General features: G+C 50.1%; 1 protein-coding gene across 4 annotated transcripts in view; it reads right to left on the bottom strand.

Moving 5' to 3' along the window:
* The window catches only part of CDC42BPG (CDC42 binding protein kinase gamma), a 52,886-nt gene that overhangs the window by 20,650 nt on the left and 14,847 nt on the right, over positions 1–17,389 (bottom strand). For all 4 annotated transcript variants that reach the window (XM_080985916.1, XM_080985915.1, XM_080985914.1 and 1 more), the window contains exons 2-17: positions 13,544–13,635; positions 12,839–12,922; positions 12,557–12,652; positions 11,898–12,046; positions 10,999–11,092; positions 10,055–10,255; positions 7,953–8,201; positions 7,094–7,173; positions 6,667–6,773; positions 5,919–6,014; positions 5,290–5,411; positions 3,948–4,190; positions 3,018–3,128; positions 2,191–2,375; positions 1,187–1,277; positions 681–793 (exon numbers count right to left, since the gene is read on the bottom strand). In XM_080985916.1, coding sequence (XP_080842042.1) covers positions 681–793; positions 1,187–1,277; positions 2,191–2,375; positions 3,018–3,128; positions 3,948–4,190; positions 5,290–5,411; positions 5,919–6,014; positions 6,667–6,773; positions 7,094–7,173; positions 7,953–8,201; positions 10,055–10,255; positions 10,999–11,092; positions 11,898–12,046; positions 12,557–12,652; positions 12,839–12,922; positions 13,544–13,635 — 2,113 coding nt within the window. The remainder of the gene's footprint in view (positions 1–680; positions 794–1,186; positions 1,278–2,190; positions 2,376–3,017; positions 3,129–3,947; positions 4,191–5,289; positions 5,412–5,918; positions 6,015–6,666; positions 6,774–7,093; positions 7,174–7,952; positions 8,202–10,054; positions 10,256–10,998; positions 11,093–11,897; positions 12,047–12,556; positions 12,653–12,838; positions 12,923–13,543; positions 13,636–17,389) is intronic.

A 17,389-nucleotide genomic window follows, 5' to 3' on the forward strand; every position in this document is an offset into this window, starting at 1 on the left:
GTACTTTAAATCATTTCCCCCCCAATTTATTATGGATCATTTCCCAATACTCTTTTACCCTTTTACAGGTCCACCAGATATTAAACAACATTACCTTCACTTCTTTGCATCTCCAGCACTTATCTCATTCAGTCTTTTTTTTTTATAAGACTGAAAAAAGCCCTTCTTCATGCAGCACAGAGTTAAACTATGGAACTCCCTCCCACAAGAAACAGTGACAGCCAGCAAATTAGGTGGCTTTAAAAGAGGGTTAGACCACTTCATGGAGGGCATAGCTATCAGTGGCTACTGCAGGCATAGGCCAACTCGGCCCTCCAGATGTTTTGGAACTACAACTCCCATCATCCCTATCTAACAGGACCAGTGGTCAGGGATGATGGGAGTTGTAGTCCCAAAACATCTGGAGGGCTGAGTTTGCCTATGCCTGGGCTACTGGTTATGCCCTGCCTCTACTGCGGAGGACAAGCAGTGGTTACATTTGCCAAAACAAAGGTGTTGCAGCTCAAGCCTGAAAGCTATGCCTTCCCCATTGAATCTGGGAGGAGGCTGTGGTGAATCACCAGAAACTGGGGGGGGGGGGGGACACCCACTCTGCTTATGCTCAGGTGCACCCCTGTCTTATTCATCACTGCTCCATGCGACAGGCCTTACACAGAGAAGGTGCACAGCTGGTAACTCACCACCGCAAGATGTCCGTGATCTGCATCTCCCAGTTGGCAAAGGCTAACTTGTGGGTCTCTGAAGAGCACTGTTCTTGATCCTGTTGGGGGCTGTCGGCGCTGAGTGAATCCACCTGTTGAAGCAAAGGGGGAAAAAGCAAAGACAGATGTGAAGAAGACAAGCTTCCCTCCTCCCTCTGCCAGTCTGGATGACTTCTGCAGGAATAAGCCTGCAGAGAACTTTGCAGTAAAAAAGAAAGAGACAAAGAAAGAGGCTTATATGACCATTGTGTTTGAGTATCTTGGCGATCTCATTTCCAGGTGACAAGTATTTAAAAGCACAGAAACAAGGACTTGGAGGACTTCATGCTTTCAGCGTTATTTTAAGCGATGACTGGGGACTTCCTGACTTTTTGGGATCGCACCTGAGAAATGTGTGGCTCTGGAGAAGCAGCCTGCAGGAGCCACAATCTACAGGCTGCATCCCTGGGCACAACGCCAAGAGTCACAGGTAAATGTATGCATACCTGGTCTCCAAAATGCAGGGCACTGACACCTTCCCTGGGCAGCAAACTGTGTGGTTCTTTGTGCCAGTCCTTTGGATCCAGATTTCCCCAACTAGGAAGGAAAGGCAATCAGAGGGATAGAGAGAGAGAGAGAGAGAGAGAGAGAGAGAGAGAGAGAGAGGAGGGGAGTCAGCTTTTCCAAACTCAGAGCTGGGGAGTGAACCTAAGAATGTGGTCTCTTTGGGTTGCATCCAGATTTCCCTAGCCCAGCGCTGCCCCTGCATGTTTGGACTACAACTCCCATCCACCCCAGCCAGCAAGGCTGTTTTGGACTACCACTCCCATCATTCAGATGGGGCTGATGGAAGTGGTAGTCCGAAATATCTGGAGAGCACCTGGTTTGGGAAGGCTGACTTAAGCTGCCCCACTTGTTCCCACGGGAACTAAATGCTTAGCCTGGACCCAGCCCATAGTTCTCATTTACCACTGGATCACCTGTTCCCCGTACGCCATTTGCAGAGAATGGAAACGCCAGGATCATGCTTTTCGGCCGGTGAAGATGGCATTGTGGTAAAAAGGCACAAGAGTACGACTGCATCCCGACAAAATCTACTGATGCCACCTGTCAGATTTTTATCTTCTCTTCCTCTTAGTAATGTTTATTTGTTTTTAAAGCAAAGCTTTGTTTATTTCAGGGACACAGAACCATAGTGTTAGAAGGCATGTATATCTTTTATGCATTAATCTTTATGTTCAGAGAATCAGAGTTGCAGAGTTGGAAGGGGTCCCCAAAGGCCATCTACTCCAACCCCCACAATGCAGGAATGTTCTGATTTCAAGTGTGATTTCTGCAGCCTTCTGGAAGTTTATATTGGGTTATGTTTTGCTGTTTTATTCTGCTGCGGCCTGTGGCCTAACAAAATAAATGCCATTCTAGTTTTCCTATTTCTTTGTTCTGACCAACCCATTGCACTCCATTTTCCTTTCGCCACCCCACTTCCAAGCAGATCCCTCCCTCTCCTCACCGTTCAGCCTTGGCTTTCTCCAGCTGCTCCTGGAGTTGGGCAATCTCAGCTCGGAAGGCCTCCTGCTGCCTTTCCCTGGTCTGCAGTGCCTCCCGCAGGCCTTTCACCTCCTCCTTTGTGGTATAGGAAACACTTCCTGATCTCCTGGAGCCAGAGGCCAGGAAGAAGGACGCGTTCTGTTTCACCTGCAGGGGGCAGCAAAGTCATTCAGAGAGGAGGGCAGATGCAAACCTACCTGGATCTCCCCAGAGGAATGCAGAGATATGCAGGTAGCCTTCTGGGTTGTTTTTTTTGCACTTCTCCAAATTTTGCAGCACAGTTCTTGGCTCAAAAAAAATACCAAAACGCATATGCCAATGTACTTTGTTGTTGTTGTTGTTGCATAGAATGTGTTCAAAAATGCACCCTTTAGGTTGAAATGCATATTCCCAAAGCTTGAATTTTGGTGATTTGGAGGTGGGTGGGAATTTGCAGTGCATTGGAAACAAGACAGGACAGAATGAAAATGAGAAGGAATAAAGATGTGGAAAGGGCCATCAGATTTCAGGGGCAAAGCATCTGCCTTGCCTGCAGAAGGCCTCAGGTTCAACCACCTCTGGCTTTTGCAGAGAGGGCTGGGAATGTCCTCTGCCCAAAACCCTGCAGAGCTGCTGCTGCCAGTCAGTGCTGACAATACTGGGCGTCTTCTGCCCCTACATGCAAAACTGGCACAAGCCAGGAACGGACCCATCCCTCTGCCTTTTGCCATGCCCCCCCTGGCATGATGACCCTCTTTACAGTGGGGCATCTCCCTCCCCACTTCCCCCACTTTGCCAAGCTGTATTTACCCTCAGCTCCTCCTGCTCTTCCTTCAGCCTCCTCAGCTGCTGCTCGGCCCTCTCTCTCCCCTTCCGCTGCTTGGAGACTTCGTTCATGAGACCCTCAATCCGAGCCTCCAGCTGCAGAGGGGAAGAAGCACTTGACTGTAGTTGCCACCTGACTGTGGTGGGGGAAGAAGGTCTGGGGGCCCCAGATTTTTGGGGTCTTTACTGCCCTTCTCCCCATCCCCAAGCAGCTTCTGAGGCTACAGAGGCCCAGGAAGTGGCTTCCTTCAGAGTTTCCTTCATGCATCCGTGCGATATATGTCCTAAGAACATCTAGCATCTATGGAAATGGTCCTAAAGAATCATAGTGAGGTTACAGGGAACCAGGCAAAGGGCCTTCTCGGTAGTGGCACCCGCCCTGTGGAACGCCCTCCCATCAGATGTCAAGGAAATAAACAACTATCTGACTTTTAGAAGACATCTGAAGGCAGCCTTGTTCAGGGAAGTTTTTAATGTCTGATGTTTTATCACATTATTACTACTACTACTACTACTATTATTATTAATTCTGCTGGGAGCTGCCCAGAGTGACTGAGGAATGAATGAATGAATGAATAATAAATAATAATAATAATAATAATAATAAATAAAGGGATCAAACTTGCAACCTTGGCGCTGCAATCACCACGCTCTAACCAACTGAGCTATCCGTAAGAAGAACCTAGCTGCTGGATCAGGCCCAAAAATAAAAATAAATGCAGGATCTAAGAATCACAAATGGTGTTCTCCCAGGTATTTTGGACTTCAACTCCCATCGGCCTAACCTACCTCGCAGGGTTGCGGTGGAGATTATTCAAGGAGGGGGAGAATTGCGTACGCTACCTGGTGCTCCTTGGGGAGGAAAGGAGGAATACAAATGCAAGGAAGGAACGACGAAATAAAATGTGGGGGTACCTCTTTGCGCCCGCTCTCCGAGCGAGCCAGCTCCTTGCGCAGCCCCTCCACCCTCCGCGAGGCTGCCTCCGTCTCCTCCTGCCGCTCCCGCAGCTGCCGGGAGTGTCTCAGCAGCTGGGCTCGCAGTTCCCCGCACTTGGCCTCAGCACTCTGCAGCTCCTCAGAGGTCTCCTTGTGCTGCAGCTGTTCTTCTTGCAGCTCCCAGGCCTGAGCTTGGAGCTGCTCCTGGGCCTTGGCCAGATCCTGACCCCCCCAAAAAAGAGACAGTGGTGGTGTAGTGGTTAGTGTTGGACCAGGACCTGGGAGTGACCAGGGTTCGAATTTCCACCCAGCCATCGTGAAGTTTGCTGGGGGTGTCCTTGGTGGCCAGTCACTGCCTCTCAGCCTGACCTACCTCACAGGGGTGTCGCGAGGATTAAATGAGGAGGGAAAGAATCATGGGCACCAGCCTGAGCCTCTTGCAGAAAAGGTGGGTTATATAAAGGAAATATATAAATAAAATAAAGGCACTGTAGAAGTTGGACCCACATGCTCAAGCCTTCAAGAGAGAGAGCCTTCCCTTCAGAAGGGGGCTGCATCTGGGTCTCTAGCTTACTGGAACATAATCAGCCAGTTTCTTCAAAATGTTCAGAAGCTCGAAAATGAACATGCTTTGTGTAACGCAAAAAAGGGGACTGTTTCTAGTCCTCATTTTAAAGATCCCCCCCCCAAACTATTGCTTATGATGCGGAATCCCCTCATTCTCCTCCCATGGCTAAAGCGTTTGCCATGAAACCCTACTAAACCGTTTTAGTGAACATGCAAATGAGCCTCAATTTGCCAGCTACAAAAATGGGAACAATGTAAATTGCACCTCTCCAGGTGAAGATTCAGGACGGAGGGATGTTTTCTAAGAAGTGAAACCAGCAACAAAATGTTGCAGAATACCCTTGCCCGCTAAGGGGAATGGTTCCTGTTCAACAGGCCGGCCGACCACCCATTCCTTCCTTTTGACTCCCCAATCCATTTTCTATTCTTCTGACATCCCATCAAGAACACTCAGTCCTTTTTGAGCTCTTCTGGGTGTCCCCAGTGTTTCTTCACATGCTTGGTTCTCCTCAACAAACATTGGGGCTCCCCGGAGGATGCTGATAGTTTCCCCTTGTCCTCCATTTTGGCTCCACACCCCACTTGAGGACCTTATTAGAGGGAGTGACTGTCCCCCCTTGCAGAATCTGAAGGCTGGGAGCTCCTGGGCTCTCTTTGGCAGAGCAGACAATGCTTTTCCTTGGCCAGAAACTACCGTTCCACTATGATGGGATGGTCCAAGTCCCCTGCAGTGGGCCCAGGTGGGATACGGTACCTGTAGTGCTTCATTCTTCTCCTCCTCCAGAATCCTCACACGTTCCTCCAGGGTCTTCACCTGTCTCGATTCCACCCGGTCAAGCTGCTGCCTTTGAACCTTGTCGCTCTCCAACCGATTCTCTGGAAGGGAAGGTCCATGAGCCCCAGATGCAATCTAGAGATCCCCCTTCCCTTCCAGCTGCCGGCACCAGTGACTTTCTGAGCCCATCTCCTCCACAGCGTCAGGGATCCGTTAGCTGTGGTTCCTGCATTGCAGGGGGTTGGACTAGTTGACCCCCGGGTTCCCATCCAACGCTACAATTCTGCGATCCTACCAAACAGGGCAAATGTCTTCCCAAAGACATCTGAAGGCAGCCCTGTATTGGGAAGTTTTTGTTGTTTGATGTTTTGCTGTGTTTTTATCATGTTGGAAGCTGCCCAGAGTGGCTGCAGCAACCCAGTTGGATGCAGCAATTAATAATAATAATAGTAGTAGTAGTAGTAGTAAAAATAATAATTCTGCACCTGAGTGGGTCATTTCCCTCTGGCTAAAGACAGGGCAGGCTGCCCCCTGCGCCCTTAAGAGCTCAGGGAGGAATAGGAGGAGAAGGTCTTGCCTCTCCCGAAGCCCCACCAGCGCCCAGGTACCTGCCAACTGCTTCTGCAAAGCCGCCATCTCGTTCTGGAGGCTCCTGAACTCAGAGTCCTTGGCCAGAGTCTTGGAAGGGGATTTTGCCAGAGAATCTGCACAGGGGTGACATAAGGGCAAAAAAACACAATAGGAGCTCCATGGTCTGCCTAGCCCAGCCCCCAGATGCTCCGAAGGGAAGCCCGTGAGCAGGATAGGTCCCTCCCCACAAGCCTCTGAACCCCACAGAGCAGGAAAGGGGGACCTCTGGCCCTCCAGATGTGGCAGGACTGCAGCTCCCAACAACCCCAGGAGGCATGGCTAATGGCTTTTAGAGCCCTTGTGGGGTTCACTGTCAGTGAGAGACAGGTCCTTCCTGACGGTTATTTTGAAGGCATTATTCAGGGCCAAACTAGACTTGAAATTTAGACCCCCAAGCAGTATGCTTAAGGCACATGAGTACCACTCTACACAGCCATGGTTCCCCCCTCCCCAAAGAAGTCTAGGAGCTGTGGTTTTTTAGGGTGCTGGGAGTTGTGAGGAAACCTCGCCATTCCCCTCACAGAGCTACAATTCCCAGAGTTCCCTGGGGTGAGGGATTGGTTGTTAAACCCCTCTGGGAATTGTGGCTCCGGGAGGGGAATGAGCAGTCTCCTACCGACTCTCAGCGCCCTTACCAAACTACAACTCCCAGAAATGTGACAGATAGATAGATAGATAGATAGATAGATGATAGATAGATGGATGTGGCATGTGACAAATAAGTACCTTGCAGTTTCCGGGCCAGCTCCATTTTCTCCCGTTCCAGGTGGCGGATTCTCTTCTCTAGGCGGGCAGTACTGGAGGGGGAGGCTGGGTGCCTCTCAGAGAGGAGGCTGCAGGGACGAGAGGAGATTACAGGGTCAGGGCCCTTGTCTGTTTTGCATACATTTGCATGAACATGGCAAGCCTCGGGCAAACAACCAACGAGGGTGAGTGAAACAAATTGGCAAGCTTCACATCTGCCAGAGCTGAGATTGAGGAGGAGCAGTTAGAAGGCTGAGCTGGGGATGGTCAAATCCAGGGTTCAAATCTTCTCTCAGCTACAAAAGGGGACCTCAAGCCACTTTCTGTGTCAGATCCCACCCACCCACCTCACCCCAAATCCCACCGCATATACTGAAATGTGTGAGAATAAAATGGAGACTCCACATACCTCCCAGAAGTGAAGGTAAATCCCACAAAAGGCAGGTGGTGGCCAGAGAAGGCAGCGTGGGATACAGGCGGAAGTGTCTCCTAGGAAGGAAGGGAAAAATTGACAGAATCATAGAATCGCAGGGTTAGAAGGAACTTCAAGGGGCACCCCCCAACAACAATACTTCTGCAAACCTTGGGATTTCCCCGAATAGGTGGCACTGTTATGGCTGCGAAATGATCAGCATGCACCCTTGCACATTGCCATTATTATTATTATTATTATTATTATTATTATTAATATGCCTCCTCTCGCCACAGGCGTTTTTCCAAAAACAAAACAACAAGTGCAGGGAAAATATTAAAACCAACACACTTTAAAAAGATATAGACCATTGACAGCCAAAATCCTGCTTGAAGAGGAATGCCTGGCACCTAAAGATATGCAATGATGGCGTCAGAGGAACCTCCCTGGGAGAGCATTCCATGAATAAGAAGCCACCACTGAAAAGACCCTCTTCTCATGTTGCCTCCCTCTGGACCTCTGGTGGAGGGGGCACATGAAGAAGGGCCTCAGATGATGATTGCAGGGTCTGGGTCCGTTTCTATGTGGAGAGGTGGTCCTTGAGGTATTGGTGTCCTAAACCACAGAGGACTTTATAGGAAAAACCAGCAATGTTGAATTGGGCCCGGAAACTAACAGGTGACCAGTGCAGTTGGGCCAGGATTGGTGTTATATGCTCAGACAGTCTTTCCCCGGGTGAGCAACCTGGCTGTCGAATTCTGCACCAGCTGAAGTTCTCAAACCGTCTTCAGAGGCAGCCCTACGTATAATGTCTTTATTAGAACAGCCCTGAAAGTGAGAGAAGCTCCTCCCATACCGACTCCTTGATCATGTCATCGTCGACGTCGAAGTTGGACGTGTCGGCTGGGCTGGCCACCTCGGGCAAGTAGGGCGGGGGGCTTTTGCGGATGTTGTCCCAGTCGATGCCTTTGAAGAAGGGGTGGCGCTTGAAATCCTCAATGCCCTTCTGGCCCAGGCGCAGCTCCTGCCGGCACAGCAGCCCTCGGATGAGGTCCTTGGCACTCTCCGAGACGTCGGTGATGTCCGTCGGAAACTGCAGGTGGTCCTGAGTGTGAGAGATGCCAAGGGGGAATCAGGGGGCATAGCAGGTAACAGGCATCTTCTATGCTTGTGTGGGGGCAAGGAGGGCATATCAAAAAGCCCTGAGGTAGAGGTTGCTGAGAACTGAAAAAAAATCTGCATACTGAACTAGGTGGGCCACTGTCCTGATCCTTCAGGGCTCTTCTTATGTCTTTATCCAGTGTTTTTGAATGTTTGAAATAGGTTTTTCAGAGAATCATAGAGTTGGAAGGGGGCATGAGGGTCATCTAGTCCTACCCCTATAATGCAGGAATCTTTTGTCCAACATGGGCCTCGAACCCATAACCCTGAGATTAAGAGTTTTGTTTTACAGTGGTACCTCAGGTTACATATGCTTCAGGTTACAGACGCTTCAGGTTACAGACTCCGCTAACCCAGAAATAGTACCTTGGGTTAAGAACTTTGCTTCAGGATGAGAACAGAAATCGTGCAGCGGCGGGGCAGCGGGAGGCCCCATTAGCTAAAGTGGTGCTTCAGGTTAAGAACAGTTTCAGGTTAAGAATGTACCTCCGGAACGAATTAAGTTCTTAACCTGAGGTACCACTGTATTCTGAATTGTATCCTTTTAACATTTTGATGTTGACTTCCCTATGCTCCTTTGGGAGAAAGGACAGCATACAAACTTAATAAAAGGAGAGGAATATCTATTTAGAATTTCCACCTGGCACCAAAGAATGTGTTCCCTCAGGAGCAAAAGCAAAGATTGAGCCAGAGGAGGGAAACGGGGGAAAGGGAGTCATTTTCCATCCCAGATCTTTTGGTCTTGCACCCCCTCTCCCAGTCTTGAGACAGCAATAACATGTGGTGGAGCGGTTTGAGTGTTGGCCTAGGCCCTGGTTTGAATCCCCACTCAGCCATGAGGCTCACTAGGTGTGCCCCTGGGGCCAGTCACTGCCTCTCAACCCTAACCTACCTTATAAGGTGGTTGTTGTTGTTGTTGTTGTTGTTGTTGTTGTTGTTGTTGTTGGGATTAAATGGGACAGAGGAGAACTATGTATACCTTGAGCTCCTCAGAGGAAATAAGGGATAGAAATGTAAAAATAAAACAGGGAGACCATGTGGCTGAGTGTCGCAGTGGTTCTCAACCTGTGGGTCCCCAGATATTGGACTACAACTCCCATCATCCCTGAGCTCTGGCCTTGCTAACAAGGGGTGATGGGAGTTGTAGTTCAACAACATCTGGGAACCCACAGGTTGAGAAAGGCTGGTTTAGAGGGTCAGACTAAGACCTGGGAGAGACACCAGGGCCCAAATTCCTACTCTTGCCACCATGAAGCTCACCGGGGATGCGCCAGAGCTCAGTCACTGCCTCTTGGCCTAATCTACCTCGCAGGGTTGTTGTTGTTGGGGGGTTAAATGAGGAGGAGGAGAACCATATGCGCCACACTTTTGAGCTTCACGGTGGGTGAGGGGTAAGGGTGGTTGGTAGGTAGGTAGGTAGGTAAGTAAGTAAGTAAGCAAGCAAGTAAATAAATAAATAAATAAATAAATAAATTTGCTTCCTTCTAAACCTCATAAACCCACCTGCCTGTGATTTGGGGCTGTCCAGCCAATTCTGCTAAGTAAAACCCCAGGTCTCTGTCCTATAGTCCTCCCCCCACCTGATGGCGCCCCTGAAACAAAGTGGCATTTCACCTCGGCTGCCCCTCCGGCCCACCCAGCGGTGGGATCAACCCTCCTCCTCCCTCCCCAGCCGTATCCAAAGATCACACACAGAAGGCATTAGGAAAACAGGCCCACCACCAACTCTTCCGTTTGCTCTGCTGCCCCACAGCTGCCTCCCCCAATCCCATCCTGACCTTGCTCTGCCCCACTCACCTCGTGGTTCATGATCTTGCCGTAGGTCTCGACCAAGGACTCAGCATAGAACGGTGTCTCCCCGAAAAGCAGCTCGTACATGCAGACCCCAAGGGACCACCAGTCGCACTCGGGGCCGTATTTCCCTTTCCTGTCCTCCATGGCCTGCAGGATCTCTGGGGAGATGTAATCGGGGGTCCCCACAGCCACAGAAGACTCCACCTGGGGGTTGAGGGGGCAGAGAAGGGAGAGAATCTGGACTCCAGCTCAGCTGCATCGTTCCCCGATGGGCAATGCGATGTAGTGGTTGCAGGGTTGGACTAGGACATGGGTAGGCAAACTAAGGCCCAGGGGCCGGATCCAGCCCAATCGCCCTCTAAATCCGGCCCGCGGACGGTCCGGGAATCAGCATGTTTTTACATGAGTAGAATGTGTCCTTTTATTTAAAATGCACCTCTGGGTTATTTTTGGGGCCTGCCTGGTGTTTTTACATAAGTAGAATGTGTGCTTTTATTTAAAATGCATCTCTGGGTTATTTGTGGAGCATAGGAATCCATTCATTTCCCCCCCAAAAAATATAGTCTGGCCCCCCACAAGGTCTGAGGGACTGTGGACCGGCCCCCTGCTGAAAATGTTTGCTGCCCCCTGGACTAGGACCTGGGAGAGACCACGGTTCGAATCCCCTCACTCAGCCATGAAGCTCACTGGGGTGACCTTAACCTCAGTCCCTGCATCTCTGTCTAACCTACCTCACAGGGATGTTGTTGTGAAGATTAAATGAGGAGAATGGTGTGCCCCAACTTGAGCTCCTTGGAGAACAAGCTGGGAAATAAAGAAATGAACCTCCTCTAGAGGGTCTGAGGGTCACCACACCTCAAGGACCATTCACCACAGGTTGCACCCAAGCAGGAGGGTCAGGGTCAGAGTCAGTCCTAGCGATTCTCAGCCCCCCCCCCGACACTCACCATGCCATCTGAATGCAGGCGCAGGCAGGAGCCAAAGTCGGCCAGGCGAATGTGCCCGTTGGTGTCGATGAGGATGTTGTCTGGCTTGATGTCCCTGCAGAGGGGGGAGCCACAGTGGTGAGCAAGAGTCCTGGGGGTCAGTGGCCAGAAGGGACGGGGCCTGAAACTGGGACTCATTGAGGGTCTGGGGGCCAGAGGGACCCCAAGAGTCCCACTTCTGTCTTCCAGAGGAAGGGGAGTCTGGCAGGCTGGGATGAAAGCCACGGCTGGATTAACCATTAAGCAAAATAAGCACGTGCTTAGGGCATCGAGGGAAGAAATTTTCCATTGCAGGATTTTTAACGTTGATAGTCACAAATAGCTCAGCTAGGTGTTCGTTTTCTCAGTTGGATGTATATTAAAAGTCCCAACAAAACAAAACAAAACAAAACAAGGAAGGCTGGATGCCTTATCTCAACTAAGCATAGAAGCAGATGTGTGACGTAAGATTAGTTTGAGGATCTGATCAAAGATTTTGCAATTAGAAAAAGGAGAAAAAAAATCTCAAATAGAAGTAAAGTGAAAGTACACAAAAATAAACATCATTTTCCACCTTACTGCAGGTTTTGTTTCATTTCAAAAAATAAAATTTTATGATTGTTTATATTTTGAATTAGATATATATGGGGCCACCAAAATATTTTAAGTGCTTAGGGCCTCTAAAGATCTGAATCCGGACATAGATAAATGGGAGAGAAGAGGAAACTCTGCCTGCATGCCAATATCTTCTGCTTCCACTTTGGGTTAGTAGGGAGACCAGATGCCACTCTTCCCCATTTTGGGAGTGAGGAAACTGAGGCAGGAAACTGAGGCAGGAGGGCATTTCCCTGCCAGTTCCAGAGCCAGGCAGGTGAACTTACCTGTGGACATATTGGAGCTGGTGGAGGGAGTGGATGGCCAGGACCATCTCAGCCAGGTAGAAGCAAGCCATGTCCTCGGGCAGGCGGTCCTCAAATTTGCTGAGGAGGGTGAGGAGGTCCCCTCCTGCATAGTAATCCATCACTAGGTACTGCGGAAAGGAGGAGTGAATTACAGAAGAACAGTGGGCTGGGGGGTAGGGCTCAGCAGGGCTCACACAACAACTGACTCTCTGCTGCCTGCAAATGAGGAAGGACCTGGGTTCAAATCTCTGCCATCTCCAGTTTACCAGAGAGGAGGGCTGGGGAAAATCTCCTCTCTGCCCAAGACCAAACAAGGGTTGGATGGCCACCTGCCAGCGACTTTTCAGTTTAGTTGTGATTCTTGCATTGCAGGGGGCTGGACTGGATGACCTTTGGGGGTACCCTCTGCTATAATTCCAAGACCCGAGAGCAGTATTAGCCAACCTGGTACCCCTCCAGATGTTTTGGGAAGCCCCAGCCAGCCGGGCCTTTAATCAGGGGCAATGACCCTTGCAGCCCGAAACACCTTGAGGTCACCAAGTTGAGGAAGATGGCATGATGCCTTCCGATAGAAAAATCTCTCCCCCCTTCCCATTTCTCTCAGAGCCCCCAGCACTGCGTTGTGCGATGAGGCTCACCAGGTAGTGATCGTCCTGGAAGGCAAAGTGCAAGGTGGTGATCCATTGCCTGTCCCCGCGGACCAGCACATCTCTCTCCTCCCGGAAACAAGCCGTCTGCAGGGAGGAAAAGGCAAGAGAAAGGAGCTAAGATTCAATGGGAACTCATTTTATTTTTTGTTTCTGGCTCCCCACCCTTGTGCTAAATGGACCCCCCCCCCAAAGGCTCTGTACTCATCAGCCTTGAAAGTAACGTCTTCTGCTTCTCAGGGCCTGGCTCATGATGGGGGGGGGGGCACATACCTCTGCTCTCTTCAGCATTTCCCATTTGTGCAGAATCTTCATGGCATAAACCTCCTCCGTCTGTTTCATTCTCACAACCGCCACCTGGTGCAGAGAGGGACGACAACACTTAGACCACCACCCATTTTCTCCCCAGCCTACTCTGGTGGCAGACTTTGGGTCATCATTACAGCGCAGTCGATTGTCCATGATTGAGTACGCTGTTTTAAAAAGTGACCATTGTGCTTTCTGGATTCAGGCACAAAAACCTCTGGCCCATCTTTGCCAGTGTGGCTGGACGATAGCCAGTAAGATTAGATTGGACCTCTAGGGTCAGAAATATTCCTCTGCCTCCCCCAGACCCTGTGGGGTGGGGCTGAGGGTCTCATAACGCCTGGGATTTGGGGAAAAGGATGCCTTCCTTTGCAGATCAATTCAGAACCTGCCCTTTCTGAACTTAAAAGAACGAAGGGCCACTATCCCAGGTATTTGCCCTTAAGGAATATGCCCATGAATATGCCCATGGGACTTACACCTGCGTAAACTTGCAAAGAATTGTCCTGGATCAAATTTATTCCAGCAAAAGCTTCAGACAGGGAAGGGTGTGGTCTCATCCTTCAAAATTCTGTAGTGGGGAGTGGGGGCAGCCCTGGTCCAAATGCCCATCCTCGCAGGGCAGGTGTTTTTATGTCCCCCTCAAAGACAGCGCCCGCCACTGGCACTCACCTCGCCAAAAGCCCCTCGTCCGATCACCTTCAGGATCTCAAAGTCATCCCTTCGCAAGCGCAGCTGCTTGGCCTTGGTGGCGAAAGGGGAGGCTGGAAGAAGAATAAGAGACAGGAAGGGCCCCCCTGGTTTTACTGGGGTATCCATTGGTCGTAATTAAAGAAGAAAAAGATGAGTACATGAAGACTCTCTCCAAAACCGGCCCTCATGTACACTGGCACTGTTCCACATAATACCTGCCCGTTCACATTTGTAAGGACTCTGTTAGTGGGGCAGTACCTAAACTTCAGGGACGCGGGTGGCGCTGTGGGTTAAATCACAGAGCCTAGGACTTGCCGATCAGAAGGTCGGCAGTTCGAATCCCCGCAACAGGGTTAGCTCCTGTTGCTCAGTCCCTGCTCCTGCCAACCTAGCAGTTCGAAAGCACGTCAAAGTGCAAGTAGATAAATAGGTACCGCTCCGGCGGGAAGGTAAACAGCGTTTCCGTGCACTGCTCTGGTTCACCAGAAGTGGCTTAGTCATCCTGGCCACATGACCCAGAAGCTGTACGCTGGCTCCCTCGGCCAATAAAGTGAGATGAGCGCCGCAACCCCAGAGTCGGCCACGACAGGGGTCCCTTTACCCTTTACCTTTTTACCTAAATTTCGGAACTCCCTGCCTATTGATATCTCTGTACAGTACTCTTTCCAGCATCTTCTAAAAACATTTTCATTTGGACAAGCCCACCCAGCTGTTTAGCTGATTCAAGTTTTAGTCTATTGTTATTTTAGCTTTTTAAAAGTCTTATATTCTTGTTGTTCATTTTTCTTATTGACAATTTCATTGTTTTCTCTCTTTTGTAAACCACTTTGAGGTTTTTTAAAAAAATAATCAAGTGGTGTATACATTTTATGGGACCCTAAACTATCACTGTCACAGAGCCTTTTGATTTCCTGCTCAACTTATAGCCTCTGAGCACCTGCGCTTGGTTTCTCGGACCCAAATCTCTTCCTCCACACAGTCACTGCAATACTGTAGCTGGGACAGGTCAGTGATATATGAGCAACTCGGAAGTGAAATGCTTTGTAAATTCTGAAATTTTGATTTCCCCTTACAAAGCTGGAGAGCTTTCACGCTTAGCCAAAATTCAGCAAAGCAGTTGGATTCAGGAAGCAGGAGATGACTCGCTTTAGTTGTTAATTCTAAACCTCCAGTTTGTACAGCCAACCTCTTGCAAAGCTTATCCTAAGCTGCAGGCACCAGTCTGGTTCATAGGCAACCCAAAGTGACACCAGCAAAAGCTTTTATTCCTATTTTTATTTTTGTCTATTTATCTTCCTCTTCAGCCGGAAACAGCTCCCACAGTAGTAGCAATGGCAATAAGGTGGTCCTTGCCTTCCCGCTAGGGTCCGTCGTGATATATATCATTTTTTGTATCCAGCAGCTCAAAAACTGCACAAGAGCATGGCAGGGGGAGGTTTATAACAACTCTGGCATGTAGCCCCACTGCTGTGATCACAAGCTGCAGTTCCAACGAAGCCATGCCAGAGATCTCTAAACACAAGTCAAAGGAAGCCAACCGACTCTGAAGCGACTTTTCGGATGACACCATCCATCAAAGAATTAAGCATGCAGAAAATATTTTGTGTATTTTACAGTTGAGAAACAAGAGACAGGTGTCTTGATCAGTGTGTGGACGCTATTTATTTAGTTATCTTCTCAAAGCAAACAGCCTTGACAAAGCGGATTATAATATAGCTAAGCTGGTGCAAAACAATGTAATTCAATTACAAAAAACAACAACGGAACAATTTCCTGAGTCTTTGCAGTTGCGCAACTAAGGGGTGGAGGTTTTTTTTTTGGGGGGGGGTATGTTATTGGACTACAGATCTCATCATTGGCCCTGCTGTCTGAGGCTGATGGGAGTTCATAAAGACCTGGGAGAATGCAGGTGACCCATCCCTGAAGTACGAGTGGGTTCCTGATTCACAGCAACAAAATGTGGAATGGATCCTTTCTGAGATTGCCTGGCAGAGCTGGCCAGGATGGTGTGGCCAACTCACAGCAGCAGCAGCAGAAAGCCTGTGATGTCATTGGACTCCAACTCCCATCATCCCCTGCCAATGGTCAGGGATGATGGGAGCTGGAGTCCAACAAGCACGGAAAGGTGCACACATTTCTCATCCCATCCCATTAACAGACCCTCCAAGTGTCCCTATTTTCCAGGGACATTCCTGAATTTACAGAAGCCATCCCGGTTTCTAGTCCAGGATCATGTTCTCATAGTGGCCAATCAGATGCCCCAATGGGAAACCCGCAAGCAAGATCTGAGCGCAAGAGCCCTCTTGGTGGGAAGGTATGAGCCGGAAGCTGGATTTCCGTCTTTTGCTGCTCAAGGAACAGGAGGCAGCCGGGGTCCATTTCCCATCACCCCCTTCAGGGCCTTTAAAGCAGGCCACAATCCCAGCATGCTGATTCGTACACCTCCTTGTCTAACCCAGGCATGGCCAAACTTGGCCCTCCAGCTGTTTTGGGACTACAATTCCCATCATCTCTGACCACTGGTCCTGTTAGCGAGGGATGATGGGAGTTGTAGTCCCAAAACAGCTGGAGAGCCAAGTTTGGCCATGCCTGCTCTAACCACTAGGTATCACTCCTACCAAAGCTGAAGCCCTGCTTGTCACACTTTTTCCCTGTTAGGAACACTCCAAGAGAGGCTGCTAAGCTCTGCCTGTGGCGTGAAAAGCCGCTGTGATCCAACTTGCTCACCTGCCCCTTTCGGTGCCCGGGGTGGGGCCCGATGCCTGCATGCCCCATCATGCCACCCTTGGCAGCCTTGTGCACGCGGTGGCACCTGTCTCTTCCTGTATGGGCCGCCGAGGCATCTCTGAGAAGGAAGGAGGCAGAGCGACTAGCAGGGAGAAGGAGCTTCGGAGCAGGGCTGGAGCATCGCCAGCCTCCTGCGCTCCAAGCATGAAATGCAGGGTCAGGCCCAGATCTGGAGCCTCAGCTTTGGGACAGGGTGGGGAAGTAGTTCTCCCTTTAAACAGAACAAGTATTGCTGCAGAGTAAAGACAGCAAAACCGGGGGTCCAGCAGTTAGGTTTGGAGACTCTCCCCCCCCCCCCCCGCCAAGAACAAATTATCCAGAAAAAGCCGATTCATGGAAGGCTCCTGTGCATTGCAACAGCCAACTGGTCTCGGTGCAGAATTTGCACACCCAACCATTCTGGGAAGGAGAAGTCACACTGGAACACACTAAACCACCTTCCCCGGTATACTGCTTCCGTCAGAGGTGCACAGCAGGCACTATAGAAACTTCTGTCGCCTACAGGACACAAATCCTGCTTGTGGGTTTCCCATCATGGGCACCTGTTTGGCCGCTGTGAGAACAGGAGGCTGGACAGGATTGGCCCCCTGTGGCCTGATCCAGCGGGCTCTTCTGATGTTCTTATGTACAGCAGGGGTGAGGAGCCTCTGACTTTCCAGAGATTGTTGAACTCCCATCTCCCTTGACGATTGCCTTGGCGGGCTGCAGCTGATTGGAACTGGGAGTCCAGCAACACCTAGCGAGCCACAGGCCCACCTGGCCCCCCCCCAGGCGACCAGGTCTCTTGGCAGGAGGACATTAAGCAGGAGGCTACTTAAGAGCTGATGAATTGCCCAAGCCTTGAGGTGCATGATTAACAGAAAAACCTCCCCTTCCCTCCAGCACCTAACTTGTAGAAAACAGGAGATGTGCTAGGGCTAGGTGAACATTGGACCTTTGGTCCCTTATTCCAGAGGTATGGGGGAAAGTTGGGGGTGATCTTAATGGCGGGAATGCACTCTGCTCAACCTCAGAGGCACTGTTTTTCAGCCTTCATTT

The sequence above is a fragment of the Podarcis pityusensis genome, assembly GCF_964106645.2.
Source record: "Podarcis pityusensis genome assembly, chromosome: 16".
NCBI lineage: Eukaryota > Metazoa > Chordata > Lepidosauria > Squamata > Lacertidae > Podarcis > Podarcis pityusensis.